The 10,545-nt window shown below is 38.9% G+C and overlaps 1 protein-coding gene across 3 annotated transcripts in view; it reads right to left on the reverse strand.

Annotated features, from left to right (window-relative positions):
• The window catches only part of LOC139974103 (peroxidasin homolog), a 77,038-nt gene extending 69,764 nt beyond the window's left edge, over positions 1–7,274 (reverse strand). The window contains exon 1 of one of the 3 annotated variants that reach the window (XM_071981018.1): positions 6,753–7,274. In XM_071981018.1, the coding sequence (XP_071837119.1) occupies positions 6,753–6,916 (164 nt within the window). In that variant the 5' untranslated portion in view covers positions 6,917–7,274. The remainder of the gene's footprint in view (positions 1–6,752) is intronic. The other 2 variants (XM_071981020.1, XM_071981019.1) reach the window with 2 other exon arrangements.
• Between the last annotated feature and the right edge of the window lie 3,271 nt (positions 7,275–10,545).

Genomic DNA, 10,545 nt, shown 5'->3' on the forward strand with positions numbered 1-10,545 from the left:
CCTTGATCTCATACAGAGTTGAGTGGGTGTTCATGTCAGCCAGAGATATTCTAACAGGATTAACCTACCAGTGTGTGTCATAGTAATTGTACTTGAAGTGCTTACAAGATCCCCACTAGCTAACACCCTGTAATATCTACATCAAGGTCTGTCTGTACCTCCAACTGCCACATCACACACAACCTCTTGACAAATTCACAACCACAAAAGAAGTGACTTTCTCAGCTTTTTAAACTTGACCAAGTAAAGGTCAAGAATTATGCTCCTTTGGTGTATTGCTTGCAACAATTTGTAAGAGGGACAACCTGCTGGGCCAGTCCTGCCTGTAGCTCAAGGTTTCAATTTGCAGACTTTTACTCAACAGATGGAGGCCATTTGGCAAGGAGAAAAAATATACACAAGAGACTGGAAGAGACAGCTTGGATCATATGATGAGGAAATGTCAAAGACAAGCTGATAAGGACAAACTGTAATGAGGCTGTTTTCATTCATTTTGTAAGGTGTTGGAGAAATAAACATTTCACTTGTTACAAGAACTTGAAAGTTGGATACAGGTCTCTCTAGCTTTTGAACAATATATCAAAAGCAATATATAAAAGACAAAAAAAAAACCAACATAAAAGGCTGATGTGTAACTTCACTGCCATTGAAGCAGTTTAACTACAGTGCCCAGGCTCAAAGCCACTTTATTTCTCTGTTTCTTCCCTGATTTGATAACAGTTAGAAAATTAGGTACTATGGTATCTTCTAACAAGCTTTGAATGTTTCCTTCTTTTCTATTGTTCATTAATAGCATCCAAGAGTTGACTCCCCACCTTGTCAAAAAGACAATGCAGTATTAAAGGAGCTCCCCAAATGTACCAACTGACTAGTTGAAGTTAACCAGTAAATAGGAAACTCAGAAAGGGATTCCACTAATGAGACAACCAACTGGACTTTATATCATGACATCTCTTTTGTCCCTTGCTAAATGGCCTTTATCTGTTGGGACCAGGATATCAGGTACACCCAGAGTTGATAGCCTTTACAATATCCGATACAGGTACCCCTTGCATTCTCAAGTGCAAACAAGGCTAAATACACCATCTCACTGAACTTCACCATTTGTCTAATTTACACAGTCTAAGGAATACTGACTTACTTCTTAAAAATTATCAACGTGCATGTGTACATTGAGGCCGAGCTTAAAAGGAAGGATACATTCATATGTGACAAGTTAACAAGTTTCGATTCAACTTTTTTCATGGTTTTACTCAAGTGCCCCATATATGGTTACTAAATTGAACTGTTCACCTGCAGTGCAAAAATTACATATACATCTGTTTCTAACACACATTGGATTACCCAGATTACTACTACCCTACCTGTATACCAACAAGCACCCTGACCTGGTAAGTACTGTATAGCAGTGATCCCTTTGGTGCTTAGGAAACCTACACAAGGGAGTTAGGGTGTAAAAAGAGAGGAGAATGTACTGTGTCTGTTTTGTGTCTGCAGGTCAACAGGTTACCATCTATGGAAAGGATGTTTGTTTATAGATAGCATCCCACAGGAAGACTATGTACCTGTGTAGCTTGGCAACTATCTGTTGAGGCTGTGAAAACACTGCCTGCATGGTAGAATCTGACAATCTACTGCTGGAAATATCTCTAGTACATGTGCATCCAGTTTGAAATATCTTGCAGTGTGAATGGATGTCTGTCCCATTTGATTTGCATTGTGACTCAGTATATATATATAGTAAACTTAAAATAGTTTGTTCAGATTATATGTATACTGTAAACCAGCACATACATACATGTACAAACTAGGATGATAAACAATGTCACAGATTCCCACCTGAGGCTCTGTTTGATCATATAGATAAATTGCACCTTAAGACAAGTATAGTAACTTGGCACCAATAGTCATATTTATCAAAGTCAAACAGAAAGACTAACAGAAAAGCAAACTTCATATCGTGAACTTTCCTCTGAACCCGCACATAGCGTAAATTTATCTGTGACTCATGTACCATGGCGAGACTGAGGCTTACCACTGCACTGTTTGCAGACATAATTACTAAAACAAGGGTATGCAATTGATGATCTAGCAATTGAATTAATTTTGGAAAAGTTTAACAATAACTGCCACAATCACTTTCCCTATGTAACAAATGCTATATCACTGAGGGCTCTAGAGGTAACCTTTGATGTAGTCTCCTAAGGACCCAAGATCTTAACATAATCTTTTGACCCTAACTGATGGAAACAGTAAAGGACAATTAAAATGTGGCCAGGTGTTTTGTTGACATTACCCCTTCAAATGTGCATGAACACTTCTGAAAGATATATTTACTCTCTTCAGACTAGTGCTGCTCAAGATAACTTGTGATTTATTGTACAGTATTATTCCCAGGTTACACCAAATGTAGGGGTAAGTAGAACATGATTGTTACCTCCAAATTGAAAAAAAAAAAACTAATAAAAACTGCAGAGAACAAGCTAGTTATATACGTCAACATACATGTGTAAGATATGGGATTCGTGAACCAAAGATGAAGTCGCTGGAGTTTGTTTCACCAGATTTTCTATTTTGGGGTGGGCAATACTGACTTCAAATGACCTTTGACCTCCAAGAAAAACTTAACAACCAAGACCTCACTGAGAGCTAGGCCACTTCACACCAACTTATTCAATGTGTGATATATTTGCACATTAAATATAACCCAGTTTGACTTGTTTTCAAATTTTGACCACAGCAGACCTATTAGAAGGCAGTAGTCATGAATGGGCAGTGATTTCCAATCAATTGATGAGTGCACTTTAAACTGTAGTAATTGATAAAGCTGACTAAACACTAATATTTTTATCTACTGCATGATAGCTAGCTATGTCAGATGCAATAAATTTGTTACAGCCAGGAAGGATACAGCTGGGGGGAAGGGGGTGGGGAGGAAGGGGGTGAAGTGAAGAGTGGCGGGGTTAAGGTCAAGGAGAGGTCATACCTGACCTTACGCATCTATTGATACTGAAAATGTCTGTTTTGATTACAAATTAGTGTGATTATATATAAAGGGATTTTATCAAAAATTTACAAGAACTCAAATAACATGAGTTGAGTGCAGCTCATACAAAATGTGCAAAACTTAATAAGTTTAGATTTTCAGCTTTGCAGGTACTTTACATAGTTACTGCATGGATGTTACAGTGCACACAATTTACTGGCCTGAAAAATGTGTGCTGTAAGTTTGCCGTGGTAAAAACGGTACGTCCAGTTATGTATGTGAGTGCATTTATTCTTAACCACAGTATTAACTAATATCACCTGATCATGGTAAATGGGGGGGGCTTACATTTTATAAGAAGTAATTATTATTAGAAGAGATAAACACTTGACTATTTGCAGAGATTGTACTAGTCAAACTGAAGTCAAATGATAGGCTCTTCAAGGTTCTGTCTTCATATCTCTTTAACAGCTGTTTAACATAGGGAGACAGGAAGAGAGCTACCTATTTGGGTCAGGGCTGTTACTTCACTTGGCTGTTGGTATATACCACTGTTGATCTTTTCAAGAGATCTTATCTCATTGTACAGATTAGCTATGTCTATGTACATGTGTGTGCGCAGTGCCTATAGAAATATATGCTTGTTGCTATCTGACAGTGTTAGCAATGTCAGAACCATCAGTCCTGAGAGTGATGACGACGTTGATGTAATCAACACAGAATTGAGCCTGAATGCATTCAGTCAGTGTTGATGACAAAACATATAAAAACAACAATGAACAATATTATTTGCCACCCCACTTTGCTCTCAGGGTAATCAAATTCATGATTCAGATTTTACCTTCAACTCTATCTTAAAATTGTTCTTCAGTTGTCTCTGAAATAACTCAAATAAGTTTGCGTAATTTCAATCCACTCTGAAAACAACCCAGCAATTTTGGAAACAATCTTACTGGGCGTGACACTGACTTTTAAAAGTATCAATTCATTAACTTCACTCGAAAATGGGAACTGACAGCAGCCCACGAATGATATACGGTTTTAACAGATCGCTACAGTAAAAATTAAACTTTACACGACGTGTTAATTGAGAATATTTCCAGGTAAGTGTGTGTATGAGTATCTAGCATGCTAATAGGATCACATGTCAAATACCGTTATATTGACTCCCTTTGGGAGTTCCAAGTAAATGCATACATATCCTTCAGTAACCTTCTCCAAAATGACTCCAAAAAAACAGACCACAATTAGTATAACAATAGCACAAACTCTTGTACTCCACTCAACAGACCTTGGACTACACTTACTGAATTATTCATAGAGATGTGCTATCCTTCGGTAGCCTACTCCAAAATGACGCCAAAAAACCAGACCACGAAGTTTGTACACAACAATAACCTAAACTCTTGTACTCCACTCAAAAGACCTTGGAGTAAGAGTACACTTACTGAATTCTTCTGCAAATTATTAATTAAAATTGGCTCAATGCAAAATAGCTCAGTAATACAATCTGGGGTAACCTAGGCTTACTTCTATGTTATGGTCTTACTACATACTTACTATACTGTACAAACATTCACCTTGATTTTACTTCATTGGTTCTATATGGTGCCACGTATATGTACTATAAGTATCGCACACGTCCAGTGTTGGAAGTTGTGTACAAAGTAATGCAACAGCCTTTGAAGATGTAACTCACAGTATGCATCTCATATCACCTCAGTTAGAGTACGTTTGCAAACACTTAGCAGGTTCTGTGTATAATCAATGCACTATGTTTGTAGCCAGTTAGATACAATGTTATGTGAAAATTATAAGTTCTGTGTTACCCAAAGAGTTTTACACGGTCCTTGGGCTGGGGATTTACATTATATGCCCCTCACTCCCCGGGGACACGGATGAAGGTGACTATTGTGGTCAACAGTTAACACCAACCTTGGTATTCTAATAAGAAACTGTGCGAAATTAATGTAAGTTAGCAGTTTGTCAGAGCAGTGAGCATATCATGAATTTGAATTAAAAGAAGAAGTATACACCTGAACACCTCGCCAAACTGGCTAGATGAATGAAAGACTATGAATGTACCCCTGAAGTGTCGGCTAACCTCAGTGCTGTTTATTTGACCAGACAAAACATGAGATAAAACTGATGTCAGAAGAGCACTTTCTTTGCCGTATCTGAATGACCTTGCATCTCGTAATCCCACAAACAACACTCATTGTCTTTGTTTTAGTAATTATTTATCTATTTAAGTAAACAAGTGATCTGAATGTTCCACATGAGTGCTGGGTATACGTGTACAGAGTATGTGTAGCTGTGTAGGTTTACAGTTACTGTCAATGTATAACTAGTTGCCAAGTATACAAAGACAACATCAATAGAATCTAGTCCTTACATGTACAGTAAATGTAATATGAGTACTGTTCAATTATATTTTACCATGCATACAATAAAAAAGTGTATAATGGTGTTTCTTTTTTATGTTGATGTGTAAAAGGTTAAGTAAGCATATATGGGTCACTCATCCCACAGTATAGTATAGTACAGCTATAAAGAACAAACATGTGCACAGACAGTCCCTCAAAGACAAAAAGAAGTTTTAAATCATCTGTACGTAGCTCACAGCAAAGTATTACAGATTTGAAAATATAGAAGGGATTTTTTGCAGTGATTGGTAACAGATTTTTGTAGTCCTTAATGAGACTGGTGAGTGTATCTGTGATCTGAAAGTACAGCTAGTAAGTTTGCAAAGAGAGAAAGGGGAAGGGAACTTGGCCAGTCCAAAATGTTACCAATTTACAAAGTGTGGGCCGGTATATCACCAGTTTTGAGTTACGAAAAGGTAACTAATCAAAAGTAGTAATGATCAAGAATGATAGTGTTCTAAACTGAATTTAATAAAGTTGGGACTTAACAAACAAGCAGGAACATACTTTATATTCTTACAAACTATCCAAGAATCAATATAAACATTCTAGGCAATGCACAGGACCAAGAAGCTAAATGCATACTGTAGCTTCCTGTGATTTTAGCAATGTACATTGTGTGAAGTGAAATGGGACTAGGCCTGGGGCAAGTTCACATGATACTGGTCTGGGTATCACAAACTACAGTATACCTGGGGCTTTGTAACAATCATTGCCTGTTTGCACTGTCAAATTACAGCATTCATGAATTAGATCTTCGCTGTAAATATCCTAGAATTGAACCTGTCTGAAAATAAAAATGGTTAAATCCTGAGGACACAGATTGGTATCCATCCCTAAGGAGAGACATTTAGGAAGGTACCTGCCCAATTAATACAAAGTTAGTTACATTTCTGAACAGTTAATATAGTTCATTTCAAGCAGTCTTTCTATGGACAGATCTTGTCCACTTCAGATGCAATAGGCTAACAAATGTCACTGTGTCATAAATATTTGCTGCTGGTCTCATAAGCACATGCTTGATATAATTGAAAGACCTGAGTTGAAATGTCCTGAGCTGAAATGTCCTACACTCGTACCACCGTAGAGGCCTAATTCGACCAACAGTCAAACATCACATAAGCCTAGGTCGAACAAGTAAGTCAAGGCTATATTAAAACTATGATACACTAACCCCGTTAGGCATTAAGATTGTTCGAGGCAGTCTACGACTAGATGATTGTGTGTGAACTAGCCTAGGCTACGTGACCTACGTTAGGCCTATGTCTCAGTTACGTTAATCAGTGGCATGTTAGTTAACTTTCAGACTCTGTTGACATTGTTGAATAAAATCTACTTACAAAATTTTCGTGGTCGCGGGTACAGATGGTACTCTGTTCAAGCCAAGGTGCATGCATCTTATTGTAGTACGAAGGCAAACACAGCGATGTGGGCAAGCTACGCTGAGACTTAAGTAAGGCAAACCTATTGCCATCAACAGGAGAAAGATTTTACCCAATTCCATTGTGGGAAAAGTTTTCTTCCTTACTATACCGTCAGGACAACAAGCCGATAAGAGAAAAAAAGGTAATTCAAACACAAAGTCATGTAGAATTTCACAGGAAATTCAGGATCTTGTTCATTCTTCTTCTCGGCTTAAGTGAGAAATGTTGCGTCGTCTGCACCTAGCAGAGGACAGCGAGCTAAGTAGGACTGGCTACGTGCAAAAGTTTTCGATACCGCCAATAGAAATGTCATGCAAAACCGTAAATACCGCCCGTACGTTATAGACCGGTTATAAGATTGGTTGCACAGCTGGTACGTGCCCTACGTAGAAGTATGTATCCACACAGAATCCAATGAAAATTTTGACCACGCCTTTTCTCCTTTGTTAGAACGGTAAGCCGCGCCTACTCTCTATTGGCCCATTTCACAGAGTAAACTTTTGTTGTTCTAACTACTTTATTCAGATCATCACGCAGCACGGTGCTTATTTGAGCCAGAAATACCACCGGAAATATTGAAAGATTTGTAACAGCTCTCACTTAACAATCAATTCCCATTTCATTAACCTTCGGATTTTCGACTCGGTCATTGTATATCTGTTTGGAGTTTGATATCACGTTCAATTTTCCTATAAACGACCCTCTTCCTGAAAAACATACAATCACAGTTTACATGTATCTCGACGTGCTTTCCAAATCAATAAACTGTTTTTCTGTCACGAAGAATATTTCCCTTAGGAAAAGGAAGCAGGTCTATTAAAATATAAAGAAAATAAATCCGTTTTGAAGAGCCATGAGTCAATAGTCGTTTATATTTGGCCACATGTTTTGTTCCTTTCTTCAAACATACTCTACTCACAATTCTGAAGTAGGTAATTGATAGTTGATAATTGGGTATTAAAAAAAATGTATGTTAATGTGTAGTTCAATAAAATGTGTATAATTTGTACTTGTATAAAATTTGTATAAAAATTGTAGGTATGAATTATTTGTGATTAATACACAGTTGCGTCAAAGTGTAAATATGTCTTTACAACTCCCAAAAAAATGACTCTTCAGAATTTTGTTAGTTGAAGACCTCTCCCTCATGCAATGTCGCAAACATATAGTTTACTTTTGAACGCAACAGCGGCTAACATTCCATGACGACATATTCTCTTTCAAACATAGAAGTGCCCCGCTACCACTCAACAACTTCCCTAAATAAAGATAGCCATGAAATGAAAAACAGTTTATTGATACTTACTTTGCTTTGGCCGTTTTACCAGTCGAAAGTTACATATAATAGTCATTGTAACAGCGCATCGGGTGATATATAATGATGTTAACCGCATAATTAGTCAGTGGCGTGATTCACTTTCCAATATATCTTGAATACACCTCTGTTATTGAAAACCGCCCGGCGCCTTTAGTAAGGTGTGCATTACAGCCTCCCGTATTGGCCGAGGACTGGGCGGCGATGGGCGGTGAGGGGGTTGGTGTAGGTGTAAGGGTGTGAGTTCAAGGGTAATTGGTTCATTCGTCATCTGAAAGTTTCTGTTTACAAATACACAAGGGCGTATCCAGGATTTTCTAATCCGGGGGGCGCGAATTACTATCTAAGCGGAGCGCCACCATCAGTTGGCGCGCAGCGTACAAGAAAATTTCTGGTTTTGATAGCCCCCCAGATCACCGGAAATTGCACTTCTCGGGCTTGAAAATGACCAACCAGATGTACACTTTTTGCCTGGGAACCAAGAATTTCCCAATAGTTTTTTTCCATCCATATCCATTTTGAAGATTGTCACCAGTCTCAAATCATGTTCGACCTCATCGCATGTCCTGTGGATCATTGCATTTGTAGGTGGTTCTACGTCGCGGCCCACAATACCCGTCAGCCGCACTTTTCAAGGTTTAAGCCCATTATTTGTTCAGAATATGAAAAATCACATCTCTCGTGAATAAACTCACTTCAAAACATACCCATAGTGTTGCACAAAATGTCATCTATGGGCAACCAATATAGTAAAACCTCCTTGAACCCCTAACAGACCGGTCAAAATTGCACAAGTAGAGGGAAGTATGATGAAGAATGTTAGTCAAAAATTTTCGAAAATTCAGACACAGTTAATTTATTAGTCTAGAAATATTTATATAATAATAATGGCTATTATAAAACTTGGTTTCGGAAATAACAAAATAGCAGATATTTCCGAAACCGAACACTACACACATAGGGTTTAGGAGGCCGGGAGGGGGGGGCGGGTGACAGCCCCTAATTCGCCATTACTAATGTAAAGGCGAGTTTTGACATAATTGGAGCTCAATGCTTTTTCTCCATCTACATAAGACATTTCGTTGTTTACACTAGGATCATGCGGTATACTGCGCAACTTTCACGGACTGTACAATACACGATGACATGCGATGTAATAACCGATGCTTGTTTATATGATACTGACATTACAAAGACGAATGCGCGCGGAGCGCGCGAAAATTTTCGGTTATTTTTTTCGGGCAAGTCGTTACAGCCCCCAAATAAAATTGGGCTTCTTCGCCCATGATTACACACATATAGTTTTGAGGCTGGAAATTGTACTTCCCAGGCCTTGTAAGTTGCATCTAAGCATTTTCTATTTAGAAATTACTAGCGATATCATAAACAAACTATGCTCAAGGGGGGGGGGGCGGTCGCCCCCTTCCCGAAATGGGTCATGTTCCCTAACGACACGGTCGAGTTCGAAACCAGCCACAGTTGGTTTCATAGCACAATTCTACAATTAAGGCGTTTATACACACACATGTGTTATGATAGACCATATATAGTATATATATAGATACATTAGTGAGAGGAAAAATGGAAACGTCAAATATGGAGTTGTCGGTGTAAGGGGCAGGGTGAGGCGCACGCACCTTCCGAAATTCCTGTGTATACCCTGTGTATATAATAGGGATCAGCGCTGTAATGATGTCACTGTTCCTTTCTCTTCCCGGTGTCTTGGCGTTTTTCTTTTACTCCCTCCTTTTCTCCTTTTTCTCTCTTCCTTTTCTTTTCCCTTCCTTCCTCTCCTCCTCTTCTTTTTTCCCCCTCTTTTATTTCCTTTTTTTCTCTCCTCTTTTTCTTACCCGGGGGGCGCGCGCCCCCAACGCCCCCCCCCCCCCTGGATACGCGCCTGATACATAATACTGCATCAGTGTGTCATGCAAGCAGCCTATGTATAATGAACATAATTAGCTGTAATTCATGCATATCATTGAGAATGTACCGGTAAAATGATCTGGCTTTCGTACAAATTAACTAAAGTATTGCTTCAGAAACCTGCCACCGTGTTAGTCTCAAGAAAGCTAACTATTCTGGGCATTCAGGCGACGAACGATTTACGAAAAATCGGATAATGGCGAAGCAATACTGTTATTCTTCGGGTCCGGGTTGCAGGACATGTGGATTCAACAGTGGCGAAGCTAGGGGTATTGGTCAGGTGGGACGAGAATGGTCTGTAGGGCCTTTTTCGACACTATCTAAGCGGAGCGCCACAACAGGTTGGCGCGGAGCGTACAGAAATGTTTGTATTAAAGATACTCCCTAGATCGCCGGAAATGACCCTTTCCCGGCTTTGCTAATTTGCAGATAAACGAAGAATAAATAGATGTCATCGCCAACGAAATGTAA

Source organism: Apostichopus japonicus, chromosome 9 (assembly GCF_037975245.1).
Source record: "Apostichopus japonicus isolate 1M-3 chromosome 9, ASM3797524v1, whole genome shotgun sequence".
Taxonomy (NCBI): Eukaryota; Metazoa; Echinodermata; class Holothuroidea; order Aspidochirotida; family Stichopodidae; genus Apostichopus; species Apostichopus japonicus.